Source organism: Scyliorhinus torazame, chromosome 16 (genome assembly GCF_047496885.1).
Source record: "Scyliorhinus torazame isolate Kashiwa2021f chromosome 16, sScyTor2.1, whole genome shotgun sequence".
NCBI classification, from domain to species: Eukaryota; Metazoa; Chordata; class Chondrichthyes; order Carcharhiniformes; family Scyliorhinidae; genus Scyliorhinus; species Scyliorhinus torazame.
The window spans coordinates 188280495-188294630 of record NC_092722.1 but is presented as its reverse complement, the minus strand read 5'-3'; the positions used below and the strand labels follow the sequence as shown (position 1 = coordinate 188294630).

The 14136-nt window shown below is 47.4% G+C and overlaps 1 protein-coding gene across 2 annotated transcripts in view; it reads right to left on the bottom strand.

Moving 5' to 3' along the window:
* Positions 1–221: 221 nt before the first annotated feature.
* Positions 222–14136, bottom strand: part of crtac1b (cartilage acidic protein 1b) — a 401398-nt gene continuing 387483 nt past the window's right edge. Inside the window, exons 13-15 of one of the 2 annotated variants that reach the window (XM_072479631.1) lie at positions 14001–14043; positions 9153–9296; positions 222–1256 (exon numbers count right to left, since the gene is read on the bottom strand). In XM_072479631.1, coding sequence (XP_072335732.1) covers positions 1147–1256; positions 9153–9296; positions 14001–14043 — 297 coding nt within the window. In that variant the 3' untranslated portion in view covers positions 222–1146. Of the gene's footprint in view, positions 1257–3558; positions 4237–9152; positions 9297–14000; positions 14044–14136 lie in introns of those variants that run through there. The other variant, XM_072479632.1, reaches the window with a different exon arrangement.

Here is a 14136-nt window from a genome sequence, read left to right as displayed (position 1 = left end):
GGAGCAGTTTAGGCTCGGGTCGGTCCACAGCAGGTGCACATCCGCAGGTTTGAAGAAACAGAAGAGCACAGAGCCTTGTCACGTTGCCCAGTTCTGTAAACTGTACAGGGTGGCGGTTCCAACCACAAAACAGCAATACACATCAGCCGCCACACAGTGTCGCTGTGTACAACTCAACACCGCAGCTCACCTTCCAGCTATTTCACTCGGCAGGACGATGAAACAATTTCACTCAATTTATTTCTATTCTTTTAAGCAATGTGCAAAGATATAACAGAGTGCTGCATGAGCCTTTATTTGTGCACGTGAGTGTGTGTTATTGTGTTTGTGACTGTGTGTGCCCGTGTTAGTGTGTGTGAATATGTGTGAGTGTGATCGTGTGTATGCATGAGTGTGTGACTGTGTTATAGTTTGTGAATGTGTGTGATAATCATGCGTGTGAGTGTGTGTTAGTGTATGTGCTACTGTGTGTGGGTGTGTGTGCGTATGTATGTGGTTATGTGTGACTATGTAAATATGTTTGTATGTGTGGGTGTATTTGTTCACTTGAGCGTGCATGTACAGTTGTGTTTTATGTGCACACACGTGTGTTTTGTAAGCATGTGGGTGTTTTTGTGTACAGGTGAGTTTGTAGATGTGTGTGCGAATGTGATCTTGTGTTTGCATGTATGTCTGCATGCGTATTTATGTGAGTTTGCGTGTTTGTAGGTGCATGTGTGTTGATGTGTTTGTGTACATTTGTAACTGAACCTGCATGCGTATGTGGATGTCTATATGATTGTGTCGGCATGTGTGGTTGTGGGTGGGGGTTAGTGGGTGTGTGTGCATGTTTTTCGCTGGCTGTTTGCTGTCTTGTGTCACTCACTGTTGTGCCATTTAACCAAATTCAGATAAAGCACCTCTCAAGGTTGCTAAGCTGTAGTATGCTGGGACTGGGATAATAGGACAACACTGCAATTTTATAATTCAATCAGAAAGTTATGTTATCTCAGGGCGTGTGTTCATTGGCGCATTAGTCAGCAGAGAACCAGTGACTGAACATTTGCCGAGCTCTTTCAATTCTGTGGAACCTGTTGACAGTTTAGGCTGTGGAAGACTGGGGGTTCCAAACGTCGAGTTGCTGGGGTGCATCGAAGGGTCAAGGCTTCAGGCTAGAAGCCTGTGGACTAGGCCGAGCAGGACCACAGCAGCCTGGTAGAGATAGGCAGAGAGTCTCGAAGCTGACGAAAAGCCTCCTCCGAAGTAAGCGATCTGAGCTGTACGGCAATAATGAAAATCCCACGCGGGAAAGGATGGGAGAAGAGAGAAAAAGGAGGAGAATTAGTGTCGAAATATTCTTCAGGACGGAAAGCAGCCCCGCCATTTAAACAGGAGCGGAGACTGGAAATCTGAATTAGAAACAGAAAATGCTTGAGACACTCAGCAGGGTCCGGCAGCAGCTGTGGAGAGAGAAACACAATTAACGTTATCAGGTCGGTGATCTTTCATCGGAAGTGGGAAAATGGAAGCAAGAACGAGAGGTGGGGTGGGGGGGAGGGGGGGGGGGGGGAAGGGTATTCTTGGGGGCAATGGGGGAGGGAGAAGAAAAGTCAAAGGGGAAAGCCTGTGAGAGCTAGGCTGAGTAATTAAATGACGAAAGGGATGATGCTACAAGGTTTTAAGACTTTGCCTCTGAGAGTGGGTGAAATTTAGTGAAGGCATGGAGGACACAAAGCAAGTTATATTTTGCACAGCTTCCACATTGACATTGATGGATTTGAATATTGGGCAGGAATACCGGCGGAAAAGAGCCATTACACCGGTTTGGTGTCCCAGGCCATATCCAATTTCCGAGGAACACAGGAACAGGAGGAGGCCATTCAGCCCCTCAAACCTGTTCTGCTGTTTAATCAGATCATGGTTGGGCCAGTCTCTTTGTGCCACATGCCCAGCTTTGCCACATATCCCTGAATATCTTTGGACAAAACAAATCTTGGTTTCAAAGTTAACGATTGAGCTAGTACCATTGCTGTTTGTGGAATGTGAGTTCTTGGGCGCGATTTTAAGGAAAAAGAAAATCTCGTTCTGGACGCGTATAACGGGCTGTCTCACGGCACCGGCAGCGCCAAGAGCTACCCCGTTACCCAACGGGAGTCTGCCATTTTCTTCTGGCCTCTGCAGGGAACGCCACGCCCAGGCTGCGCTTACTTCATTTCGTGCACTGGCGAGCTGAGCGGAGCCATTTTTAAATGCCACTTCGATCTTTCTACCCCCACCATGGTCTCTGGACATCCCCACTGCCCCAGCTTAGCTCTTAGGGGGGGTGCATGAGCCCCTCCTCACCCCACCTGTTCAGGGAAGAGCACCCCCGGGTACGATCCCTTGCACAAGCAACCTGGCACCCAGGCACCTTGGCATTGTCAGCGTGACTATTAACATTGTCCTGAACTATAGTTTCTAGAAGTTTCAACACCACCCAAGTTAAACAGACTGGTCGGTAGTTGCTAGTCTTACCCTTACGCTCTTTTCTGAACAAGGGGGTAATGTTTGCAATTCTTCAGTCCCCTGAGACCACCCTTGGATCAAAGGAATGCTGAACAGTTATGGCCAGTGCCTCTGAATTTCCACTCTCACTTCTCTCTGTCTCCTTGGATGCATCTCATCTGGTCCCGATGCCTTATCAACTTTAAATGCAGATAACCTCTCCAATACCTCCAATCGGTGTCTGAATTACTTAATCTTTTACCATGACCTGGGTAACATCTTCTTCCATCGTAAATACAGGTTCAAAGTATTCATTTCCTTTCATTTTACCTCAGCTATGCCCTCTGCCTCCATGGGTGAGCCCCCATTTTGGCTCCTAATTGCCCTTACCCATTGCTTTACCACCGTTTTGCTATTTAAAGGCTGAAAGGAGACTTTGAGATTTACTCTTAGGTTGGCTGCCAGTATCTGCTCATACTCCCTCTTTGCTTCTCTTATTTGTTTTTTCGCCTCCTGTCTGTGCTTTCTCTATCCAACCTGCTTCGAAATTGCATTTTCTACCAGGCATCTATCATGAACTAACTTTTGCTTCCTTATCTTAATTGCTATCTCTTTTTTTGTCCAGGGAGCTCTGCATTTATTTGACCCGCCTTTCCTTTTGGAATGTACCTTCCCTGTGCTCGAACCATTTCTTTGAATGTAACCCACTGTTCAGCTATATTTTTCCTGCCAACGTTTGACTTCAATTTATTTAGCCCAGTTCCGTCCTTACCTCATTGATACCCCATAAATGTGCAGAGATTTTGGTTTGGCTATTGAATTGCGTAAGCCAACGTGCTCCTCACATTGGATGGTATCGGAGTGTTTATGTCTGTCAAGGGGAAAGGTGTTGGGATCTGGGTCAGTCAGGGTTGTTGGTACAAGTAGACTTGAGTTGGATATAACCTTGGGCTCAACACAACACAGATTAAAGGTTATTCTGCACAACCCGAACTCAAGTCGCTTAGTCTTGGAGGAGTCTGTCTGCAGCATCACTTCGGCATTTTCTCTGCACCACGCACCCTGACTGAGCTTGACAAGTAATTCCCAATTGGAGGAGAAGAAAAGACAGACGTGTATTTACATTGCGTCCTTTATGACCTCAGGATGTCCCAATGCTCATTACCGCCAATGAAACAATTAACGGCGTGAGAATCCCCATCCTCAATGGTGGGGGAGCCAAGAGCCAAACATCTCAGCTGTAGTATTGAAGATTTGTGCGGCAGAAATAGCCCTGGCCAAGCTGTTGCTACAACACTGACATTTACCCCACAATGCGAAAATTGTCCAGTTAGGTTTGGTCTACAAGAAAGCACTGGATTGAAGCACTGCATCGGGTGAACGCAGTCTCCTCATGCTCAGAGCTGAGCCTAACGCAGCTAAAAGTAGTGCACAGGACGCACTGGACCAGAACATGGATGAGCGAGTTCTTCCTGGAAGGGGAGGACAAATGTGGACGTTGCCAGCGAGGCCCAGCCAACCACTCCCACATGTTCTGGTCCTGTCCCAAACTTGTCGGGCTAGACCACCTTTTATGAGGCCACAATCAAGGTTGTGGGGGTGAGGGTGGAGCCATGGCCACTAGTGGCGGTCTTCAGGCTGTCGGCCGGAACTCGTTACAGGGAGAAGGCCCCAGTCTTCATCTCCCTCATCGCCCGCCGGAGGCTCTTGCTTGGCTGGAGATCAATGGCGCCAGCCAAGGCCACAGGCTGCCAGTCCAATTTAGCAGAATTCCTTAAATTGGAAACAATAAAATTCACCATTAGAGGATCAAAAGAAGGCTCCCACAACACATGGAAGCAATTCACCGGCTTGTGCGAAGACCTGTACGTGACCAGCAACTAATAAGCGAAAGGGGGAGGGGGGTGGTTAGCAGGGATGGGGAGGTAGGACCGAAATGGATAATGGAAGTAGAGAAGATGGGGGGAGGGGGGGGGAATGGAAGAAGGGGAGAGAGGAGGTACAAGCCAGAGCACAAGGTAAGCAGGGCAGAGGAACCAGAGGGGACCAATGGTAATAAAACACATGGGTGCGACCATGACAACAACACCAAGGTACACCTGGGTGGGAGAAAGTACGCACCTGGTATGTTTTAATACCAGGAGGCAACATGTCATCATCATCATAGATTATCATAGAATTTACAGTGCAGAAGGAGGCCATTCGGCCCATCGAGTCTGCACCGGCTCTTGAAAAGAGCACCCTACCCAAGGTCAACACCTCCACCCTATCCCCATAACCCAGTAACCCCACCCAACACTAAGGGCAATTTTGGACACTAAGGACAATTTATCATGGCCCATCCACCTAACCCGCACATCTTTGGACTGTGGGAGGAAACCGGAGCACCCGGAGGAAACCCACGCAGACACGGGGAGGACGTGCAGACTCCGCACAGACAGTGACCCAAGCCGGAATTGAACCTGGGACCCTGGAGCTGTGAAGCAATTGCGCTATCCACAATGCTACCGTGCTGCCCTAATCGATCAGTAATGCAGTGCGTTTGTGGTAGCCAATCACTGGGAGCCCAAAGTTAGGGATCCCATATCTGTATATATGTTACCTCAGTATTTATATTTGTCTATTTTCCTTTCGTATTCCCATTTTGTCCATTTCTCATTATTTCTGTCTTATGGTCCTTGCAATGTCTTTATAAATAAATGCAAATCCAGTTAAAAAAATATTTTTTAAACGGGAAGAATAAGTCCAAGTTGGCCAATTATCATCCCATCCGTCTACTCCCAATCGTTAGCAAAGCGATGGAAAACGTCGACAGTGCTATCAAGTGACGGTGACTCAACAATAACCTGTCCGCTGACGCTCAGTTTGGGGTTGCGCAAGGGCCTCTCTGCTCCTGACCTCATTCCAACCTTGGTCCAAGCAAGGACAAAGGTGCTAATTTCCAGAGGTCAGCAACTGACCTCCAACCAGAGAGAAATAACTGGGAAAACCAACTTCAATGGGGTAAGAAGTAATCTGGGCTGAATTAACTGCAGCCAAAGGTTGGCAGGAAAAACGGTAGCTGAACAATGGGCTACCTGCACAGCCGAGATGATTCGAGCAAAGTCAAGATATATCCCCTCGAAAGAGAAAGATAGAAAAACAAATCCAGAGTTCCCCGAATGACAGAGGAGATAGAAATTAAGGTAAGGGCGAAAAGGGGTGTTTATGACAGGTGTCAGGTGGAAAGTACACCTGAGAACCAGGCAGAATAAAGAAGATCCAAAGCAAATACGGGAAACGAAGAGTGAGTACGAAAAGATTTTGGCAGGCAACATAAGCAGGAATGTCAGGGTTTTCCAAGATCATATAAATAGTCAAAGGGCGCTAAAAGGAGGAATAGAGCTGATGAGCAAACAAAAAAGGGATTTACATAGATACATAGAAGGTAGGAGCAGGAGGAGGCCTTTTGGCCCTTCGAGCCTGCTCCGCCATTCATCACGATCATGGCTGATTGCCCAACTCAATAGCTTTCTCCCCATATCAAGTGCCATATCTAGCCTCCTCTTCAATGTATTCAATGTCTTAGCCTCAAAGTGGTAATGAATTCCACAGGCTCACCACTCTTTGGGTGAAGAAATGTCTCCTCATCTTTGTCCTAAATGGTCAACCCCGAATACTCAGACTGTGACCCCCCTGGTTCTGGACACACCCACCATCGGGAACATCCTCCCTGCATCCACCCTATCTAGTCCTGTTAGAATTTTATATGTCTCTATGAGATCCTCCCCCCGCCTCATTCGTCTAAACTCCAGCGAATACAATCCTAACTGACTCAATCTCTCCTCATACGTCAGTCCTACCATCCCAGGAATCAGTCCCGTAAACGTTCGCTGCACTCCCTCTAGAGCAAGAACATCTTTCCTCAGAAAAGGAGACCGAAACTGCACACAATATTCTAGGTGTGGCCTCACCAAGGCCCTGTATAATCGCAACATCACATGGGAGGCAGAGGGCATAGCTAAAATACTTTTTCCAGTTCTGGTGAAAGGTCATCGGCCTGAAACGGAAACTCTGTTTTTCTCTCCACAGATGCCGCCCGACCCGCTGAGCATTTCCAGCTTTCATTATTGAGTAATTCAACATTGGGCCATCTAAGAATTGATCTTCGAGACGGAGTTACAGAGAGAGAGAAAGAGCGAAATCCTACAAAGTTAAGGCCATAAATAAATCCATCTGCACAATGTTTCGACTGCCAATTCGGAAGGTTTAAAAAAAATGGGATGTAAAAATAAACAGGAAACCTACTGAACAGTAAGATATGTTAATCGTGCTACGGTACAATGATTGAGATGATAGTGCTCCTCAGAAAAACACGTTCCGTTTCAGGATTTACATGCCGAGAGGGATATTGTTAAGGAGCTGTAAATTGGTCAGAAACACAGTACAATCAAGAGCCCCCCATGTTTTTTTTTTAAACAGATGTTGTCCAAATCATGAAGCATTGATTCCAAGTCTCAACATAAATGGCTGTTGGATTGGAGCAGAAGTTCTAGTTAACATTCTTCCCAGAAGTTGATAAAGCCACTAAATAAAAGCACTAACGGGTAACGGAGGTTTGCAAATAGAAGAATTGAATATAAAAACAAAAGAGGTCAAACTTCAGCCGCAACTGTGGCTAGGTAGGTTAGATGGGCCCCCAAGCCTGCCTGGAGTTTCAACCCTGGACGATCTCCAGGCAGCTGATCAGTTTCCTTATGCATCCAGGGACCACAGGCTCTAATAGACTCGGCACAATCTCGTTGGGCTAAACACGACTTGTGGTTACCACGATATCGGAACTGAGAGGTTCTACTGAACATATGCCGATGAAAGGCCACAGATCTGTTATCTCTTGTCTCATTCTCTGCCTCTGTGTCTTTCTCCACACATAAAACCATAAGACCATAAGTCAGAGGAGCAGAATTAGGCCACTCGGCCCATCGAGTCTGCTCCGCCATTCAATCATGGCTGATATTTTTCTCATCCCCATTCTCCTGCGGCAGAGAAAATATTTTCCCCAGCCGGGCGATCGAAAACACGGGACCGTCTCAGAATAAGGTGAGGGCCATTGAAGACTGAAGTGAGGAGCAATCTCTTCACTCACAGGATTGTGTACCTTTGGAATTCTCTACCTCAGAGCCACGCCAGGGAGATATTAGGAAATTGGGTCCAGAAATTAGACCCCCATCGGAGCAGGCAGGTTAGGCGTTAAACCGACTAAAGGAAAACCCTGCTAGCCAAGTTACATCTTCCCAGTCAGACGTAAATGTGTTAGTAGGAATGCACAGGATGCCTCAGGTCCATTGTTCGTCGGGGCACGCCTGTCTGACCAGCTATTAGCCCGTTACAGAGTCCGTTGGCCTCTTTGTCCATAAATGGGCGGTCAATTGTATATCAATAGCATAGCTCTGTTCTTTTGTATAAACATGAGTGGGCGGAGCTTAGGGAGTGAGAAGGAATGCTGTTTCGAACAGGTACAGGAGAAGGCTTTGGAAATCGACCAAGAATATCCTGAAACTTGCCACTGAGGCAGGCTTTGGAACAATAGTTCCTACCAGAAGAAAAATTTCAAGTATTACCTTTGTTTTCCTGTGAAAGTGGCATGAGAGCTGCATGTTCTGTTACGGTGTTGTTTAATGGGAAATAGTGTGTCAAGGTTAAGAAACTGTTTGTGATCTGTTATTGTTCGGGTCGAAGTTTAAATATTGTTTTCTTTTAATAAGGTTCGTTTATAAAATAACCAAACCCTATTTCTTATCACTCCTGGAACAAATTGATCTCTCTGCAGTGTCTTCAACTTTAAAATGTTATGTCTCTGGTCCAGCTTCTTAGCCACTGTTGAGAGCTGACTAGGCACCCGTAACACCCAGAGGGTTGCGGATGTTCCGCTGTGGAATAAATTCAAGACTAAGTTCATTAGACTTTTTGGATGTGAAGGAAATTAAGGGATTTAGTGATAGAGTAGGAAGGTGGAGTTGACATAGAAGATCAGCCACAATGTCATCAAATAGCAGAGGAAGCTAGAAGGGCTGCTCTTATTTCTTTGGTTATGTTCTGAAGAAAATATTGGAGGGAGACAAGATAAATTATAGTGGGAGAGGTAGAAATCTGTAAGGGAGAGATCAATTGCCTCTTGATTGACAAGTGGGTAAGACAAATAGGAATAGTTGAGGGTGGCACGGTGGCGCAGTGGTCAATACTGCTGCTTCACGTCGCCAAGGACCTGGGTTCGATCCCGGTCCCGGGTCACTGTCCGTGTGGAGTTTGCACATTCTCCCCGTATCTGCGTGGGTCTCACCCCCCACCGTGGATTGGCCACGCTAAATTGCTACTTAATTAAAAAATAAATACAAAGAAATAGCAATGTATGGAGCTGGGTGATCAATCCTTCCAGTATCCAGTGTCCCGCTAATGAAAGTAACATTAATGTCCGGAATGAAGTACAAACATTCCCAAAGCTGTCAATCCTGAGGACAGGGGTTTTGGGGCCTTTTCTGTAATGGCAGATAAACAGGTCATTTGTTTAATGAGCATCGGAATAAAATATACATCGGTGTAAAATCAAAATTCAGCGCACTTGCGTTGAAGTCCTTAATATTTTAATAAATGTAACTGTTAAAGAGTTAAAAGACCAGATTTGTCTAGGGGTTACACTCTAGTACACTCACCCACACAAGCTGTCCCATCCTCGTTGGGCTCATAACCCTGATTGCACCTCTTGTTGGGCCGACACTTGTAGCCTCCATACATGTTGATGCAGGTGGGTTTTTCCCTGGGGCACACTGCAGGGAACTGGACACATTCATCCGCATCTAAAAACAAAAAGCGGAGAAACATTCTAAAATAGCAACGGTTAACCAGCAGCAGAATACATAAACAGGGCTTGAAATTCGTGTCGCTAAAGAGGTCGGATCAATATTTCCTGGGTGGGATTCTCCATCCTGCTAACGAGGCCAATGGGGTTTCTCATTGTGGCCCACCCCACGTCATCGGGAAACGCGCAGGCGGGGGTTCGCTGCCGGTGGGGCGGAGGATCCCCTCGACGGAGAATCTCGCTGCCTGTCTTTCCCAGACAGCTCGATGGACACTTCCTGTGTTTAGTTTTGGGGTCAGTTCTGTCGTATAAGGGGTCAATTCCAACTGTGCAATGTGCCAATCAAATGGGGCCTACATCACCGGAAGGAGTGATGCAACACCACCCCCCAGGTGCCCTCTGACCCCAGCTGACCCATCAGCTGTATGGGCGCGCTCCAGCACAACCAGTGTCACCTTGTTGGCTGGGATGAGTGTGTGTGGGGAGTGTAATGTGTGTGTGCGGCTGGGATGAGTGTGTGTGGGGAGTGTAATGTGTGTGTGCGGCTGGGATGAGTGTGTGTGGGGAGTGTAATGTGTGTGTGCGGCTGGGTTGAGTGTGTGTGGGGAGTGTAATGTGTGTGTGCGGCTGGGATGAGTGTGTGTGGGGAGTGTAATGTGTGTGTGCGGCTGGGGTGAGTGTGTGTGGGGAGTGTAATGTGTGTGTGCGGCTGGGATGAGTGTGTGTGGGGAGTGTAATGTGTGTGTGCGGCTGGGATGAGTGTGTGCGGGGAGTGTAATGTGTGTGTGCGGCTGGGATGAGTGTGTGTGGGGAGTGTAATGTGTGTGTGCGGCTGGGATGAGTGTGTGCGGGGAGTGTAATGTGTGTGTGCGGCTGGGATGAGTGTGTGTGGGGAGTGTAATGTGTGTGTGCGGCTGGGATGAGTGTGTGCGGGGAGTGTAATGTGTGTGTGCGGCTGCAGCTTGTCAGCCTCCCGAGTGTCAATCACGGACCCGGCAAATCCCGCACCGTTTCTCATTGGAATCGACTGTGTTCCACGCGCCGCCAGTGCCAGTCCCTCAATGGTAGCAGAATCGGTCCAGGTGGCCGCCGGTTTATCTGTCGTAAAAGTCCACGGATTCTGCGTTGGCATCAACACTTAGCCTCAGAAATGGAGTATCCAGCACAGTGTGTCTGTTTACATCCAGAAAATCGCCTCATCCACCTGTACCAAAGGAAACTGACTCCATGTTGAAGCAAAGAGTTAGTTCACCTGTAACAGGACCAACAAACTGGTGTCGGGGTGGACCCAGTGCCAAAACCCAATGGCCCGTTCAGAATGAGCACAGATCTTACCCAGCTGAATGTGAAGCCCATCCTGTGTCCGCTGCGGGTGAGAGTTTGGCAAAATTGGGAAAGAGTTCAATCTTCAGGAAGCTAGATATAATCGAGTTTTCTGGCAATTGCCTCTCGAAGACGAGTCTGAGTTGCCCACATCCTTCCTCACACCGTTTGGGAGGCGATTGCTTTCAGAGGCTACCCTTTGCTATCTCACCAGCACCAGGAATCTTCCAGAGGAAAATGTCAAAACATCCGAGAAGCACTGGGTGGAGTCATGATGTCCTGCTCCATGGATCTGCTCGGACAGAACATGACGCTGGCGTGTGAGCTGTGTTGCCACGTCCACAGGAAGCAGGACTGTCTCTCAGCAACAAATGTGGGTGATCACAGCTGTCTCGCTCAGTTTGGACGCACCTGGTGTCAGAGTTGATCAACAGAAGACAAAGGCAATCAAGGAATTTCCAGCTCCTCAGAATGTGACTGAGCTCCAGAGACTCATGGGGACGGTAAACCAAGTCACAATACACATGGTGTTGGGAGGAAGCACGGCAGCGGTCTTTTGAGAAAATGAAAGAGATGCTGATATCACTGATATTTCAACTCACTCTGACCCAGGGCTGTCACTGCTGCAGATGCACCTTCTACAGGACTGAGAGCTACACTCTTTCAGGAACAGACAGGTGGAAAGCATGGACCAGTTTACAATGTATCCCGCTCACTGACAGAGACAGGCAGTGGTGGAGAAAGAAGCATTAGCTGTTGCACGGGCTTGTGAAAAGTTTGCAGATTAAGTTCTTGGTTCAAAGAATCCCAAAGCGCAGAAGGAGGCCATTCAGCCCATCGAGTCTGCGCCGACTTTCTGAAAGAGAACTCCACCCAAGCTTAGTCCCCCGCCCTCTCCCAATAACCGGTTAACCTAACCTACACATCTTTTTTTTGAACACTGAGGGACAATTTATCATGGCACATCTTTGGACTGTGGGAGGAAACCGGAGCACCCGGAGGAAACCCACGCACACACGGGGGGAACGTGCAAACTCCACACAGTCACCCGAGGCTGGAATTGAACCTGTGTCCCTGGCGCTGTGAGGCAGCCGTGCTAACCACTGTGCCATCGGGCCACCCAGTGGTCTCCACTTCAAGTTAGAGACAGACCACAAACTTTTAGTGCCACTCTTAATTCTAAAGATGCAGACTGAACGTGTTGCAGCGACAGGGAATATTCTGGGAAAACAGCAGACTACAGCAATTTCTTTGTCCTGTATTCCCGTGGCCAGACCTGGACAAGGTGATATGGCCCCTGTTGAAGAGTATGAAAACCTTTGCACCAACCAAAACTCCAACAGCAACAACTCAGCGGCTGAACAAAATCAAAGGTGCGCGGGAATCTGATGGAGTATATGCTCAGGTCAAAGGATCGACAGCACACATGTCACTGGGAACAGAGAGGACACATCAGTGTTGTTGATGATTGTTTATCCATGTTGAGAGATTGGCCATTCGAAGAGTTGTGAGATGATGTATTACAATGATTGCACTAGGGACATTTGGTCATCGCAAAGCAAGATTTCTATTTGGTGGACAAGTCTCTCAAAGTCACTGGAAGAGATGATATCAAACTGAAATACTCATGCCATCCATCACCAGGAGACAAGGGAACAATTGATGTCACCTTCTTTTCCATCAAAACCCATGGGAACATCTTGGGATGGAGCTCTTCAAACACAGAGGTAAAATGTTCTTAATTGTAGTAGACCTACTCCAGATGGATAGAATTCGAGCAACTTCAGGGTTACGCTTGCTGAAGGTGCTATTTGCAACACGTGGAATCCCAGACCATGTAATCTCAGCTAATGGGCCGCCATTCGCTAATAAACACTTTAAAGAGTTTACAACGTCGTATGGATTTGTCCATACTACCAGCTGACTAAGATACCCTCACGTCAATGGTGAAGCTGAAAGAGGAGTGTGCACAGTGAAAGCATTGCTGAAGAATGATGATATCTAGCTTGCACCTCTGGGCTATCGTCCAACTCCACTCCAGAACGACTCAGCTCCATGTAAACTCCTTAGGAGACTGAGAATTCAACTCCCTACACACTCATGCCGTGTGTACGAGCTGATAAGTTGGACATGGTGAGAGTGAAAGAGGGCGAGCGTCATTCCAGTCAGATGTGAAACTATGAAAAATGTCACAAGGCACGGGACCTTCCAAGACCTCGAACCAGGCGAGGCAGTTTGGATCCGAGACCAAGCTCACTGTGGGCAAGTGGTTCAACAGATACAGGTATCACATCCACCATCCTACCTCATCCAAACAGAGCGTGTGATACCATGGTACGGGAAAGGGTCCACAGGGTGCCGTTCATCAGCAACCTGCTACCCATTGAAGCAGTCACCTACCCGGATCGAACTGGCTAGAGATGCTGCCTTTATCCACCACACGAGATGACACCCTGACTAATGAACCTGAGTCTTCTGCTGATTTCCCTCCTGCTCATCCCGGAGTCTGAGAGGCCACCGCAGGACTCAACCCCCAGATGCCCACCAAAGTAGAATAGGACCTGTTCTGGAAGGCGCATTAAATCGTCACAATGGCTGTTCCTTCAAAAAGAAGGGGGGGGGGGGAAAGAAGTGGACCTATGAGAAGAAAACAAAGCACAGACTTTAATTGAAGAGGGTTGAAGGGAAGCCCTGGTTATTGAAGGGGGAGAAGAAGAAGTCCAAAAGAGCCAAGAGGTTCGCCGAAGATTGGTGGCTCCATGCTGTGGACCCTTTGGAGAAGCAGCCAAAGATCTGGAGTTGGTGCTTGGGTGCAGGCGCAGAAATCCAGGGAAACAGAATCTCAGGAGATGAGATTGAAACCCTGCGAGGTGAGCCCCTGTCGATGCTGTCTGGGTTGGAGAAACTTGTGGAGAGAATTCCCAAGCAAGATCTTCCAAAGTGGAGACAGGACTCCCTTGTACGTGAGGCAGAGTTTCAGTGAGACTGCTTGACTCACAGTGTTTATTGACGCATGGTGGTTGTGGAAAAATCCATGGAGTCCATCTTGGTCACATATGTCATATATTGTGTAGTGTGGTGTGTTCGACCATTGCGTGTTTGTTAATTCACATGTACCTGATACTTAGCCTGAATGTTAGAGTATAAGATAGATATGGTAAATTGTTTTATTTTTCTGACCTTGTTTAGTAAAATTTATTTTTGTTTGTTCAAAACCCTTGGCATCTTTTGGTTTTCTTTGCTGAGCAAGTGTCTTAAATCTCAAACTTTACCTACTTTAAACAATATGTTATTGGTCCCTAACTGAATCTTACCAAAAAGCTTGGAGGTTTGACCAAGGATCATAAATATTACAGGAAAGGTAATGAAACCCACTCACCAATACAGCGACCATTCCCATCAGCTGTGAAGCCTTCCCCACACTGGAAAGAAAAGATGCAGAACCCAGTCACATAATAGTCACGCTGGTTAACTAATGGGGTTAGTAGACCCAATCAATCAAGGTAGAATTGCCC